The 16,208-nt window shown below is 41.3% G+C and overlaps 1 protein-coding gene across 1 annotated transcript in view; it reads right to left on the bottom strand.

The window, feature by feature from the left end:
* The window catches only part of SEL1L3 (SEL1L family member 3), a 146,361-nt gene that overhangs the window by 13,378 nt on the left and 116,775 nt on the right, over window positions 1-16,208 (bottom strand). Inside the window, exons 15-19 of the mRNA XM_023730233.1 lie at window positions 15,475-15,651; window positions 12,879-13,006; window positions 9,870-9,953; window positions 1,388-1,478; window positions 1,170-1,254 (exon numbers count right to left, since the gene is read on the bottom strand). Of these exons, the coding sequence (XP_023586001.1) occupies window positions 1,170-1,254; window positions 1,388-1,478; window positions 9,870-9,953; window positions 12,879-13,006; window positions 15,475-15,651 (565 nt within the window). The remainder of the gene's footprint in view (window positions 1-1,169; window positions 1,255-1,387; window positions 1,479-9,869; window positions 9,954-12,878; window positions 13,007-15,474; window positions 15,652-16,208) is intronic.

The raw sequence follows: 16,208 nt of genomic DNA, 5'->3' as shown, positions 1-16,208 counted from the left end.
TTTATGTTTCAGAAAAGGCTTTTGCCCTGAGCACCCCATTTCTCGACACGTTTTCCAGTTGGGTAGGTCTCCTAAATGGGTCTGTTGGTGAGGATCTCAGTGTACAACCCCACAGCCCAATCAGCTGAGGTTATTTATGGCACTTTACTTCACATCTGAAATTTTGCTGCCCATGTTTGATGTCTCCGGTAAGTATTTCTTTACTCTGCTTGAGCCATGTATTTATTTTTTCCTCTGAGGAAAAATTTATGTTTAAGAATCAACGTTTCAAGAGTCCCTGTGTATACAAGAGTTGAGGTGCTCAGTTGCTAACTGAAAGGTTGGTGGTTCAAGTCCACCCAGAGGCAACTCAGAAGAAAAGCCTGGCAATCTGTTTCCAAAACATCAGCCACTGAAAACCCTGTGGAGCACAGTTCTACTCTGACACACACAGGGGCCCCATGAGTCAAAACTGACTCAATGACAACTGTTTTACTGGTATCAGTCAATGTCCTACCAAGAAAACAGAATCCATGTCAAGTAGTTCAAAAGAGGGCAGGTTACCAGAGTGTTGGAAGAGCTGAAAAGGCAAATGGGAAACAGCAGGCCACCCAGAGATCAGCAATGCAGGAAGTTACTACCACCCCTAGGGCTGTGGAGAAGGAGGGGTAGAGGGTAGTCATGATGTCACCAGAGCTGGGAGTCTGGGGGAAGCCAAGATCACAGAGCGTGGAGTTGCACGCAGGGCTGGAATCATTCCCCTCCTACCCTGCAATCTCCTGCCCTTGCCTCCCACGCCGGAAACTAACCAGAAGCCCATAGTCTGCGAACTGTAGTTCCTGAGTGTCAGCCCCCTCCCATATAAAGCAGAGCAGAGGAAGGCAGGGAATGCATCTGAGGGCAAAAGGGCAAGTGACTGGCCCAGGAAATCTCTTCATAGTAGCTCTCTCTTTTGAATTCTCACTTACTCTGCGGAAATGTTGGGTCCAAACATAGAAGAGATGACGAGGAGTGCATTGTGTGAGGCTGAGTGCAGAGTTTTAACCATGATCTTAAGAGCAGAGATTTTTAACTCTCTTTCCTAATTGTTCAGAAATATCACACTTCACACAAAGCTGTAAGATGTTCCCTGTTACCAAAGATGACAAGCCTCCCGTGCTTCAATTTCGCACCTGTTTTTCTATACATACCAAATGAAGGAGCATCGATTTGAAAAACAGAGAAATTATAGTATCGCCAAACACAGTTAACACCCAGGTATCTCCTGGCCAGGTCCTAAGGGGGCAAAAGGTGAAGAAAAGTTAATTCATTATTATTTTGGCCAAGGGATGAATTTTATCTCCATAAAACCCAATTCATTATCCTTAATCTTCGAGCTTCTACTTGGAGAAATTACACGTTTACTTACTGGCCTCTCCTCACAGATGTGTGCTAAATTTGTCTGTGACACTTCAATTCCAGTTTCTGCTGCTAAAACATAATACAGCAAAGCTTCGTGCCTAAAAATAGATGATTAATAATAAATTTCATATAGTGGCTCTTACTAATATTCGCAGAGAGCTTTATATTCAAACACAAGAGGGCACAAAATAAGCAATTTTTTAAAAAGCCACAAATTCATGATTTTTTTTTTTTTTTTTTAAATAAATACTCTTGTAAAAATACTGCAGGCACTGATTTATTTTCTATCTTAAAGGCTGAACTCACAGATAAGGTTGGGGAGCTAGTTGATGCAACAGCTACCTCTACTGGCTGAATGGTGTATTGGATGCTGGCTGGGAGGTGGCTATTACTCTGCTTCTTGAATACTTCACCATCCTTGCTTAGAAGGGGCTAAGTGGTATTAAGAAAAACACCCTGCGCATTAGAGCCCTCTGTCTTGTGAAAGGTTTTATGGGGCTTAGGATTTTGAGCAAGCTCAATTAAAGCTGAGCTTTTCGAGTGCATTAGAAATTTGGCGGAGGAGAGGCAGTTTATAAGGGGCTTGATACAAATAGCTAAAAAAGATGCAAAAGAGAAATATTTGACATTTATTTATTTATGAAAAAAGTAAATGCTTAACAACAATAGTAACTGAATTGTTGCAAAACACTGAGAGACTGCTTTTCATCTGTTGAGAGACTGGCGAAAGATTGACATTGAGGAGTGCTGGCAAGGGTTTGGAGAGCTGGACCTGCTCCAACCAGCATTGCTAGAGGGAGAGCCAGTGAACGCCATGGTTCCAGAGAACAACTGGCCAGAGCCATGTCAGCAGTCCTACGCATGCACACACCATTTGACCCAATAATTCTCCCTTGTGGGGGTTTATTCTAAAGAACAATCAGAGACTTGGGCAAGGATTCCATTGCCCCGGAGTTCACGGAAGAGCTGTGGATATGAACAAAAGGTTGGAAACAACTTTAATATCTGAAAATCAGTGACTAGTTAAATTAGCTTGTGGTGCAGCCACTTTCAGGTATGGCCATTAAAAATGATGTTGTGGCAGAGTATTCAAAAACATACAAGGATGTTTATGCAAAAATTTCCATTCAGTGAAAAAAAAAAAAACAGGTTATAAAGCAGTGCAATCCCATTTTTGTAAAGATAAAATGCAATACACAAACACATGTACAAATAAATAGATGCAGGAAAAAAAAAAAACAAACTCAAAAAATTATCTACCAAAATGTTAACAGTGTTTATCTCTGGGTGGTGGGAATGCAAGTAATTTTTTTCTTCTTCTTTGTACCTTTTCTGATTTCTTAAATTCTCTATGTGTTATTCAGATTATGGGTAAAAATGGATTTCAACTATAAATAGTTGTTTCTAAAGCTTATTTTTCACTTTAAGTCGTTAATCTTAATAATTCTTTCTCACTTTTAGTCCCATTAAGAAACTAGTTTAGGGAAGGGTCCAGGAAGGCTGGGTAAGAAGATTCTGAAATCATCTTTTTCAACTGCTAAAGGCAGCTTCTGTCAGAGCAAAGAGACAAAGAGAGGCGCTTGGGGGTCAAATTGGGACAGTCAGAGTTTCAGCCAGGCATGCCTGCTGAGTGAGCTGATTCTTGGCCTTCCAGATACCTGAGGCAGCTGACCAATTAGACATGACTCATGCTAAAGAGAGATGAGGCCGGCTAAGCAGTGTCTCAAATAGACAACAGTAGTAGCCGCAACCACACAAAAGATGCCTACCAGTTTTCCCACATAGCATAAAAAAAGAAGTTTGCTGCAAGAAGCCTCAGCACAGACCCAAGACTCCCAGACAGAGGCCATGAAAGAGAGGCCAGCAGAAAGTCCCCATCATTCTGCAGTATGGTTCCATTCCAAAAGTGTTATCATCTCAAGTTTCTTCAGAGACACTTAGGCTTACATCACTAGCTCAGTTTCCCCCAGAGATGAATGAAGGAGGAGGTGGTATAGACCACCTTTCAGGACATACCACCCAAGGTCACTGGAATGTGGCTCATGTTATTAAAATATAATAAAATGAGTTTTTCCTGGGCAGCAGAAAGCTAGTAGGACTGGTTGTTAGAATTTGGGGATTCCATGTGGTTTATACTCCTGGTAAGAATAGAGTCAATATGATAAATTCTATAAATACAATATCTTGTCTCTAAAGTTACCTTGATGGTGGGGGAAGGAAGGGAGAAACAACCTTATATAAGACTTCTATTGTCCAATTATTGTATAAACCGGGAAGAAATCGCATAGAATTCTCAAGTGTTTACTTTGAGGAAGCACTGAAATCCATCAAAAAAAGATGTTGAAAAACATTGACGTCAACCAGAGTACTGAATAGAAATCCACCACCATCTTCCATTTTGTGGAACCAGTCATCAGATGCCCGGGCACTCTTGATGCCACCAGCATCCACTTTCAGATACTGAAGAGGTGAACCACGGGGTGGGATTAGAACACTCAACACCAGACTTTCTCAGCTCATTAAAACTTCTGTGACACGATGCCCACTAAGCCTCCCAGCAGCTTTGCTATTACTTAATTGTTTCAACAGAGACCATATGAAAGTGTGTATTAATTACAGATATTTCTATACTTACATTCATGGAACAAGCATTTACTGAGTACTTGCTATGTGCAAGAAGCTCAAAGACAAGCCACAAAACTGTACCTTTCCATGAATTTCCTCAAGGTTTAGGAAGCAGACCAGAGCTTCGAGCTTTATTTCCAATGCACTAACCCTGGGTTCACATTCCAGGACAGTGGAAGCTTGTGTGTTGCTATGAAGCTGAACAGGTTTCAGTAGAGCTTCCAGACCAAGACAGACTAGGATTTGGACAATGACTGTTCCAAGACAATCATTCTTGTGTCTTGGAAGTTCTGGAAGGGAGAGGACTTAAGAAATATTTTAGGGCACAAACAGTTAAGCGCTCGGCGACTAACTGAAAGGTTGGTGGTTCGAATTTACCCAGAGGCACCTTGGAAGAAAAGACTGGTGATCTACTTCTGTAAGAACATAGCCACTGAGAACCCTACGCAGCACAGTTCTACTCTGACACACATGGGGTTGCCATGAGTTGGAATCAACTTGATGCCAACTGATTTAGTTTTTAAAGGGGAATTGTGGGACATTGATGGCTCAGTGGTAGAATTCTTGCCTTCCATGTGGGAGACCCAGGTTCAATTCCTGGCCAATACCCCTCATGCACAGCTACCACCCATCTGACAGTGGAGGATTGTGTGTTGCTATGATGCTGAACAGTTTTCAGTGGAGTTTCCAGATTAAGACAGACTAGGAAGAAAGGCCTGGTGAGCTACTTCCAAAACTCAGCCAATGAAAACCCTGTGGATCACAATGGTCTGGTCCACAATCAATCATAAGGATGGAATGGTACCGGGCAGTGTTCTGTTCTGTTGTGCACGGGGTCACCATAAGTCAGGGGACAACTTGATGGCAGCTAATAATAACAAAGCAAAATTGTTCCAAGACAGTTATTCTGCTGGAAATAGGTCAGGGTTGTGGAGAGGAGGGGACTTAGAGAAAAGAAATAGTTTAGGGGCACATTTACTCCCCATTTTAGATGTGGCTCATACATTTATAGAGTTTTATAATGATACCTCTTAACAATCAATTCTTTGGCTGCTTGCTTTGCATTGTGAAATTGAGTACATCAAGCATTTCTTCCAAGCAATTGTATTATTTTTTTCTATGCTCTTTTCTGCCAATGCCTGAAGCAGCTCGGACTGGAAGGATGAAAAAAAACTCAGGGTCTCAGTGGAATTCAGGACCCTTGCTCTATTGCGAAAAGTTGAATCTCTTTCAACTGGATCTTCGCATGCCTACTTGTCTTGCCTCAAGCCTACCATAAATCTGGCTAGCCTCCTGGGTTAGGTATTTTGGATATATTTAAAACAAAGGACAATAAAACACATAGTCCACGTAGTCTGCAGCTAAAAGACAGGTAGGGATAAGGAGGAGAGAAATGAAACATGACAGCCAGCTTTTCCTTCACCAGCTTCTCAGGGTGTCCAAGGACAGCCTGAGGCACGACAACATTATCATCCGTATTATGCTGATGCAGCAAAAAGCCCTTTTCTCAATCATGTGCCTGTTGTAAACTATCCCACACAGATCTTGCAACAACACAGAAAAGCAGAAGCTCATCAAACTGACACATGTAATTTGAAAATAACGTCCAGAATAAATTCACTCACACAAAATGAAGGAAGGGGGAGAACGTAGGACATTGATTGATGATTTAGTTCTATTACAGCAATATGGGTTGTACCAAGGAAAGTCACGTTGGGGTGTGGGGAGGGCAGCTGACATATTTTTCTGATTTAACCTCTGGGGAGGGGTTGGAGGCTTGGAGAACAGGAGGAGATAGAAGCTCTTTGCTCCAAACGTATTTTAACAAAGATTTTCTCATTGTAATGGATACTAGATGTTACTTCCTGTTGACATTAAGAGGCCTCGAATCCAGATTAAGGCTTGATCTTTAAGGATACTTAGCATCAAAGAGTTGGCCAGGATATGGAGTAATGGATATTTATACATGGCTGACAGCAGAGTAACCAAAAACCAAAACCCATTGCCGTGGAGTTGACTCATAGCAACCTTATAGGACAGAGTAGGACTGGAGGGTACGTTGGTAAAAATCATTTAGGAAAACAACTGGCATTACTTTTAAAGTTGAACATGCCCCCACCTTGTGGCCCAGCGACCCCACTCCTAAGCTTATATTCTGGAGAAATAATTCTTTTGTGTGCCAGGAGATACGTAAAAAAATGTTCATGGCCACTTTGTTCTTAAAGAAAAATGGGAAACAAGCAAATATCCATTATCATGAGAATTTATAAGTACATTGTGATATATTGCAGTAGGAAGAAAGAATGATCTATAGATACATGCAACAAAATGTATGAATCTTAGAAACAAATGCTAAGAAAGGAGATGAATGATTATATATAATATGATTCTAATAATATAACGCTCAGAAACAAGCCAAACTAAATCTATTACTTAGGAATATATCCATATATAAGAAAACTATACAGAAAGCAAAGGTCCCTGGGCAGCATAAACGGTTTGTGCTTGACTACTAACCTAAAGGTTGGTGGTTCAAATTCACCTAGCAGCACCATGGAAGAAAGGCCAGGTGATCTGCTTCCGCAAAGAGTACAGCCAAGAAAACCCTATGGAGCTCAGTTCTACTCTGTAACACATGGGGTCGCCATGAGTCAGAATCGACTCAATGGCAACGGGTTTTATAAAGAAAGCAAGAAGCGATCAACAAGACTCAGGATAGCGGTTACTTCCAGGTACTGGGGATGGGGGTAGGATGTAATCTAGGAGGAAGCTTCACTTTCTTAAGAAGGGTGGTAGGCTTAAAGGTTCATTTTATCGTTATGCATTAGAACTTCCATATACATCATATATTCTTTCATATGTATCAACTATTATAAGATAAAAACAACTCAACTGGCTCATGCCACATTCCCTGTTCAAATCCTCAGGCATTTTACCTAGATTCTGAACTAGCTCCTCCTTTCAGTCTCTCCCTTCTCTACGCCATCACACATAGCTGTTTGGTTAACCCAAAACCAAACTCACTGCTGTCGAGTCAACTCTGACTCATAGTGACCCTAAAGTGTGATCCTATAAGACAGAGCAGAACTGCCCCATAGGGTTTCCAGGGAGCGGCTGGTGGATAGCAGCCAAGCTCTTAATCACTGTGCCACCAGGGCTCGGCTGTTTGGTTAAACATCTCAAAATCCAGTTCTGTCATGTCACTACCCTCTCCAAAACTGTCAGTGGCTCCTCACTGCTTCTCAAATTAAGTAAAAAGTGTGTAACCTGCTATTCACATGCTCCATAAAATAGCACCTCTTTGGTTTTGCTGTATATCACTCCTGTTCACAAATCTTACCCTCCAGGCACACTGGATGGCTTAGTATTTCCTGGACTCACCTAGAATTTCCCCCTTTGCTTTTGTTTCTGCAATTTCCTTCAATGGAAAAATCTGCATGGCTAAGTAGAAATTATAGAATTGTTCAAGGCTGTATCATGTGCTACCTCATCATGAAAGCTATCCTAAGCCCCAAACCAGATAGCACCTTTCCTCCTCACAATCCCCGATGTTCTTTAGATAATGCTCATGGCCCTCGAGTTATGGTCATTCGGTCTATTTGCCTTAGTTCATTCATTCAGTGGTTTTTTAGTGCTCACTAGGTGCCACCATGTACTGGGCACTGGGATACAAGTCACAGGGCAATCAGTAAGTAAAGAGCAATCATAATACATGGAAGGACAAAAGGGAGTAAAGAATTAGACAAGTCTTCTAGGAGCCCTAGTGGCTCAGTGGTTAAGAGCTTGGCTGCTAACCAAAAGGTCTGCAGTTCAAATCCACCAGCTGCTCCTTGGAAAACCTATGGGACAGTTCTACTCTGTCCTGTAAGGACACTATGAGTTGGAATCAACCCCACGGCAATGGGTTCTAGGCAGAGGGAACAGCAAGTGCAAAGGCCCAGAGGCCAGACAAAATATGGACATGTGAGAAAATCCAGGTGGTTCAGCTTGAGGGAAGAGATGGGGCAGCAAAGACCCCCAAGGAGAGGGCGAGCCCTACTTGTAGCATCCCCTGCAGCTTTACAGCAAGGTGCTCTGCATTTAAGTGTACTCAGTACTAAAGTGTACAAGTGAAGTGTACAAGTGTTCAGTGCTGAACAAAATCAAAATTCACAATGTAGAATGCACTTTAGTCCCCTCCCACCACCGTTCCCCTAAACCCAAAACACCAAACCCATTGTCATTGTGTTGATTCCGATTTATAGCGACCCAGTCCCCCAAAATCTCACGTTGTGGCTGAGTATAATAAGAAGGAGAGGAGGTAGTCTAAGAATTAACAAAGACACTGTCTTTATGCGAAAAATAGTGTCAGCTATCTTGGTGGAGGGTATTTGCAGCTATGCTCTCCCTTTGGGAAACTCCCACATATAAATACCTTGCTAATTGAATGCTTAATTTACCCTAAGAAGCTTGTAGGGAGCAGACGGTAGTAGACTTGGAGGGTGAGAAGTACAGAATAATTTAAAACCAAATTTGGGTGTTTTGTGAACTGAAGCTCAACTGAGAAGCAAGATAAAATACCACAAAAGTTGTAAGGTATATCAGTACTTTCTTTACCAAATTTCCCTTCTGTTATGCAAAGTGAGACCACTGATAATACATGTTCACAGGATGATCATAGCAATAAACTTTTCCTGTTGAAACAGCAAATGTTTTGATACATACATATTTATCACCATAAAAAAAATTAACCTAAAAAAAGAAAAGGAATGGCACAACCATGGCTATTCATGAGATATTTATGAATAAAAGTTAAAATGAGATTATGTTAAAGTAATAACAAATATTTCTATATGGTGCTTTTTCATTTAGATTATTTCCCTTGCATTCTCTAATTAAGATTCTTGCCCGTTACAATGCTTTTGGTTGCTTGTGTACCAGTGGACCAAAGGAGAAAATGACGTTCTTTTGACTTATATTCTAATTTTTAATTAAAGTTCATATCACAGTATGATTGATGCTAGATCTGGTCTAATGTCTTTGAGACTGTGGACCAATGGGATATGTGCTGATTTGCATATCCTTCTTAGTTTTACTGAAATACCCAAATCATTTAGGCAATCACCCAGACAAGAAAATGTTGCCCAAGAGAAAACTAAGCTGGAGTGCAAGGACAGATGGAAGAAAAAAAAAAAGAAGAAGTCAAGTAGAGCTTGAAAAGGTGTTCCCTTACTGGTAAAATCATCAAGTGATGACAAACAGGGGGCATCTGTAAGTCCTCATGTGCTGTGTCTCATCCGTACAGTACAGGATGAGATTTACTAACTCCATCAGAAGAAGACTGGAAAGGAGGGGAGTCTGTTTGGCTGTGACGCTGGAGGTCTGGTGAGTAAGCTTCAGCAGTCCCAGGCTTATGGACGTAGAAGACACAGTAAAATATCTATGGAAAGATGTAGCCTAATCCCTAAACACATTGGTCTCTCTTCCTCCCTTGAAAAAGGTGGAAACTCTGGAATTTCTGTGGCCTGGCAAGTCTCAGCTAAGGTCTCCTTTGCTGTCTCCAGACTCCAAAATCAAGAGGGACAAGCTTGCAGGGAAGAGAAGTCATCATATTTGTGTATGTGTCTCTCAACTTGATGAATGAGGATGCCTGCCGCCCCCACCCTGAGAACTAATTCTCGTGTATAATTAAACATGGAAATGCTATGTTTTCCAATCAACAGCAAATCAGTCCCTGATACTTTGAATATCATTACTAGGAAGGCATGATTTCCCTGCAAATTGCTTTTCTGGTTGCATTTGAAGACTCCATCTCATAAGACTACACTGACAGACGGAAAGAAAAGGGCTGAGAAAGTTTGCTCTGACATGGGTCTCTAGCTTACCATGAGCCCTCCAGGTAGGCGTTGAGGCCTTTGCGAATGACATGGCCCAAGTAGCCATTTTTCTCAGCTACGTGCTTTGCCCATCTGAAAAGGAAAGAGAAAAGAAAATATCCCAACTGTGACAAATTAAATAATTGCCTTTTTCTTCATATGATCTCAATAAATCCCACTTGGGGAATATTTTGCTTGTTAGAATTTTTATAGAGCAACAAACTAGAAGTGAATGTTAAGCAAGATGCATTTTGACAGTCCTACATTCAGTGTTCTTTCTTGTGAATGCTTAGGAGTTGTCATTTATAGAAACAAAGTAGGTAAGGTACATACCAAAAAATACCCACCAAAATGAAAAAATATATTTTTTCCATAAATTCTAATACTCTCTACATTAAAACATGTTTACTGATTTATTATAAAGTTTCATCTATTTTGTTTCTGTCCCCTAATTTATCCTAAAGGTGTTTGCTAACAATGAACTAGTCTTCTATAATCTTGAGATTTACACCCACTAAAAGAATAGTGTAACAATGTATGACTAATGCACTAATAGAAGGAAGAAATAGAATGATTTAAAAAAATACTTGATTAATACAAAAGAAAAGCAAGAAGGAGAAAAGAGGAACAAAAACAGGACAGATGGAAAGTAGATAGAAAAATGGTATATTTAAAACCAAATATATCCATAATCACATTAAATGTAAATGGACTAAATACCCCCAATTAAAAGACTAAAATTGTTTCTCATAGTGGGAGATTTTAACACACCTCAACAAATTTCAAAGGATTGAAGTCATTCAGAATATGTTATCTGATCACAGTGGAATTAAGCTAGAAATCAATTAACAAAGAATAACAAGAAAATCCATGAAAAATATTGATATTCACATCAAGTCTTCTATTCAGTGATAAAAAGCCTTAAGTCAGTTCAAGTCAAGTTTTACCACTGAGTTCAGGTCAGGATGGGTTTGCTACCAAATGTTATAGGAAAAATAACTTTTTGGACAGGCAGACTATAGGTGTAAAGGTGGTCTAAAGCAGAAGTTTGCAAACTTTTTTCTGTAAAGGGCAAGATGGTAAATATTTTAAACTTTGCAGGCCACATATGGTCACTGCTGCATACTATTTTTGTTGGTTTGTTTTAAAACCCTTTAAAAATGTAAAGTCCTTCCGTGGTGCAAATGGCTACTGTGCTCAGTTGCTAACCAAAAGATTGGAGGTTCAAGTCTACCCAGAGGCACTTGGGAAGAAAGGCCTGGTGATTTACTTCTGAAAAATCAGCCATTGAAAACCCTATGGCGCATAGTTCTACTCTGTCGCACATGGGGCCGTCATGAATCAGAATTGACTCAATGGCAACTGGTTTGCTTTTTGTCTAAAAATGTAAAACAATTCTTAGCGCATGGGGGCATACAATACAGGCAACAGGTCATATTTGGTCCATGGACCATAGTTTGCCAATCCCCATGAGACATATTCAGAAATGCAAGGCCTCAGAAATGTGCCTCCTGTTCACGGTTCTTGAGGAAGCTACTGTACAATATGCTCTACCAAAATGTAGAAGTAAATCCAGAAAGAGGAGGAAATGGTTGAGCAAAGAGGAGAACCAACTCCAGGCAAAGATAAAGGGAAAAGAACCCTGACAATGATGATGAAGTTAATCCCAGTATGACAGCTCTGCCCTGGACAAAGAAAAACTCCAGGAGAGATGCCTCCAAAAAGATTAAATCGATAGAATACCTGATGGGTCTGAACATATTGAGAGGAAATTTAGACAACTGGAGGAGAATTTGGACATCAAGTACATAGAAAAGGATAAGTACATAGAGAGTTAATCAAATAAACAATAAAAATAATTAGTATTCCATAGAGAACGAAAAGTTGTGCAGGAAAGAAAAAGTAGCCATAGCATACTACCAGGCTCAGCTGGGAATAGCATTTACATGGTTGCAATAATATAAAATTTGATACCAATCTAACCAAAAGTATGATATGCTTATTGGGAAGATGAGAGACAGGTAGGAAGTATGAACGTGTGTGATAGTAGAGGTGGCAAAGTGAAAGAGAACTATTTATCTTCCACAGTGGAACATCATTAAACAATGCTCCCTGGGTGGCACGGTTTGTGCTTGGCTACCAATTGAAGGGGTGGTGGTTTGAACCCACTCAGCAGGGCCCTGGAAGAAAGGTCTGGCGATCTGCTTTCATAAAGATTGTTGTTAGATGCTGTTGAGTCACAACTCATAGTGACCCCATGTAACAAAGTAGAACTGCTCTGTAGGGTTTTCTAGGCTGTTTAAGGGATCAGATCATCAGGTCTTTTCTCCTGTGGAACTGATGGATGGGTTCAGACTGCCAACCTTTTTGTTAGTAGCTGAGCACTTAACCATTGTACCACCAAGGCTCCTTTTGTAAGGATTACAACCAAGAAAACCCTACGGAGCTCAGTTTTATGTAACACATGGGGTTGCCATGAGTCAGAATCATCTCAACGGTAATGTTTCTGGTATGATGAAGATACCAAGAAATAGTCCTATAAGAACAGTATTTACAGATAGAGGTAAATAAAAAAAGACATAATTAAAAGACAAAAGTGATTTACTGAAGGGAGCAGGAAATAGAGGCGAAACGGGTAGTTGGTAGGAGCCCTGGTGGCACTGTGGTTAAGCATCTGGCTGCTAACCAAAAGGCTGGCAGTTCAAATTACCAGTCGCTCCTTGGAAGCCTTATGGGGAAGTTCTACTCCATCCTACAGGATCGCTATGAGTCAGAATTGACTCGACAGCAGTGGGTTTTTGTTTTGGGGCAGTTGTGGACAGAGAGTTCCTGTTTTTCCTGATTACCTTTATCAGACCATTTGGATCTTTAAACTGTGTGCATGTTCTGACTGATAAAAATAAAACCTAAATTTTTTTAATAGGCAAAAACAAGAAGAAGGAGGAATTCCATTTTCTCAGGCATAGTTAATATAGTATATCACTTCTCCTTCGTAGGTAACATGTGACAGGTTCTTACACAACAGCTTTCTCGGGATCTCTAGGGAACGTCTCCAGGTTGCCAGTGATATAGTAGAGAGAACACCACAAGGTCCCTTCGATGTGTCCGCCTTGTGCTGCTTTATGGAAATATTCACCAGCGAGAGTCTGTAAAGAGAGATTAAAAAACGCCACTCGAATTAGTGAGGAGTTCTCCTGCCCAGTCTGGTTTCATGGGAGCCGGGATGGTGAGGTACTTTAAGATAGCAACACCACAGGCTTCTAACTTCTGATACCTTTAAGAAAAGCAAGTCAAACAAGAGTTCAGGAAAAAAAAACACCCCTTTGCAGAAGACAGCCTCTGGGAAGTGGTGACCTTGCCCCAGCTGTTCTGTTGATTAAGTTTACCCAATAAATAAGACAACACCTTAAGTACCACTCTTGGTGCTATCTCACTGATCCTCGCATAATCCCGACCAGCTAGATACAGAACTCTATCATGTCACATCAGGTGAAAATTCAGGCATTTGCTTTCCTAACTTTGCTTAATACCTTTCTTCAAACTCATGCACAAAAATGACACATCCAGTAGGAAGGTGAGAATTAGAAAATGACAATAGAAAAAAATCCATGCTCGCAGATGTGTGGGAGGATCACCAGACATTTGCAATGTATAAAAATACACAACCTCATAATCAGAGAGAGGTAGGAGGGAAAATAAAGCAAACACTTAGACGGGCATACTTTCCATCAATTACTATTCTTTTCTGAAGCAGTTAACTGTCGTTTTTAAAAGCGTGGGCTTGGAGTGAGACAGGCTTGGGTTCAAATCCTAGCTCTGCTCCTTACTAGCTGTGTGACCTTGGACATGTTATTTAATTTCTCCAAACCTCATTGTCTTCAACTGAAAAATGTGGTTTCTGATTGTACCTAGCATGAGAGGTGGCTGCAAAGATTAAATGAGAGAATATATTCTCAAGGCTTAGCACCGTGCTTCACGAAGAATAATCTTCCAATCCCCATGCTCCTAACCTAATGCTGCCACAGTCTTGCCATCTCAATAAGTGTCAGACACCCTGGCGTCATCCCTGACTGCTCCCACACATGCAATCCATCAGCCAATCCTGTCACCTCAAGCTCCAAAAAATACCCAGCATCCAATCACCTCTCAGCCCCTCCACTGATGTCTCCCTGGCCTCATCCACCATCCTCTCTCACTTGGATTCAAAGTATTAAGACCCCAGCTCCCACCCTTGCCTCCACTCAACCCTAGTCTCCATGAGAATCTAGTGGGAGACTTTTTAAACATAGCATATCATTTCCCTGTTCAAAACTGTCCAACGGCTTCCTAGCTCCCTTAGAGTAAAAGCACAGTCCCCACATGACCTGGTCCTGCTACCTCTGACATTGTCTTCCTGCCCCTTCCCCTCACTCCTCCCCTCCTCTCCTGCCATTCTGGCCCCCTACTGTTCCTCAAACAAGTCAAGCCTGTTTCTGTCTCATGGGGATAGGGGGAGGTTTTGCTTTGGCTGTTCTTTCCTTCTAGAAGGTTCTTCCACCACATATCTGCAAGGCTTGCTTCCACACTTCCTGTAGGAGCCTGTACAATGTCACTATATCAGAGTGGCATTTTCTGATGTCCTTTATAAGACAGCATCCTCCAATCTCCACCCTCCCTGTCCTTCTTACCCTGTTTTATTTCATCCCATAACACTTATCACCACCTGCCCTTATATCATATATGTATTTGTTTATTGTCTTTCTCCCCCACTAGAATGTAAGCTTCATATCTAGTTTGTCTGCTGCTGTATCCCCAGTGTCTAGAACAGTGCCTGGCACAGGATGGCGTCAATAAATTCACTGACTTAATTCAATAAATCTTGTTGAACATAATGGTGCTCTGATTATTATTACTACCATCAATATTATTATCAATAACACAGACTTCCATTTCACACCTGGGTTCAGGTCTTGACTCCACCAAGTGTATGACTGAGTAAATAACTGCTCACAGCCTAGGTTGCTTATCCTGTAAAATGGACATAATAATAGTAGATATCACAGAGGATGGTTAGGACTAAACAAGACGGTGCTAAACAAGACCGTGCATATAAAGTGCTTTGTACAGTGTCTGGCACAAAGGAAATGCTCCATAAATACTACATCTTGTCATCGTTGCTTTCATTATTATTAAATCTGGTCTCAGATCAGGCAACCCTATCTGGATCTAGCTCTTTGCTTCTTGTAAGATCAGTCTCGGCAGCATCTCTTGATCAAATAGACAAGGCTCATTCTCACCTTGTTATTCCCCCTCCTCCCTTCAGTTCAAGCGTTCCTCTGCCAAGAAGCCTTCCTGACTCTTTGGTCTTCACCATTTCCCCTTCTCTGAACTCTGTCTGGGTCACGCCATTTACCACACACGTGGTACTTGATTAAATGCCGTCTTTGCGCTTCACTGACTTGTCTTTCCTAACTGTACCTTTGAGTTCCTTGAAGATGATGGATCTGTGTCTTGGATTGTGTTTGTACCACCCACGGTGCCTAGTTTAGGTTGGGCACACAGTATACCTTCCACCAATGCCTAATGGTTGAGAGACTGACTAGAAGCTGCTGAGCTGGTCTCAAGTCCTACTCACTTGATTCCTTCCAGGGACGCCTGGGAAAATGCCATCTAAATACAGGACTCCAAGATTGTACGATGCATCTGGATTCCCCATTTCTTCTGCTTTTAACCAGTACTTTGCTGCTTTGGCATAATTTTTCTTGAATTGGTGGTAATACCATCCCAGGCCATTGACTGCCTGATGCAATCCCTGAATTTTAGAAAAACAAGAAAAACGTTATTATTCTAAAGAAATGAAATCTAAAGAGACTCTGGGAGCAATTGTAAAAACACTCTGCCTGAGTCTAAGCAAAACCTTCCTTTTCTCTTTTTCAGGGCAGATGGCAATAAAGAAAAGCTAAGTGCTAGAAAACAGGAGCATGCCTCAGAGTCTTCCCATGTGGACTTCATTCTGCTGCTGCTGGGATTTCGGTCCCAGCTCACCAGTGATGCTGGCCTTCAGATCATCACTCAGTCCGATGGGCTCTTCTGCAGTCCCTTGTCTCCAAAAGGCTCCTCAGCGCCTGTGGTATCAACAGCGCCCTTGAAATTCACAAGCGCTCAACTGTGACAGGAGGCCTGAAGACGGCCCTGGCCAGGATGGTTTCTAGGTGACCTGCCTGCCCATCTGTCGATTACTCTGCCCTGAATGTACTTTAGATGAAGGTTTACAGAACAAACTAGCTTCTCATTAAATAGTTAGCACACATATTGTTTTATGACAATGGTTAACAACCCCACGACACATCAACACTCTCCCTTCTCAAC

Source organism: Trichechus manatus, unplaced genomic scaffold, assembly GCF_000243295.1.
Source record: "Trichechus manatus latirostris isolate Lorelei unplaced genomic scaffold, TriManLat1.0 scaffold00034, whole genome shotgun sequence".
Taxonomy (NCBI): domain Eukaryota; kingdom Metazoa; phylum Chordata; class Mammalia; order Sirenia; family Trichechidae; genus Trichechus; species Trichechus manatus.
Note: the sequence above shows the minus strand (reverse complement) of the source record. Positions and strands in the feature narration are given on the sequence as shown.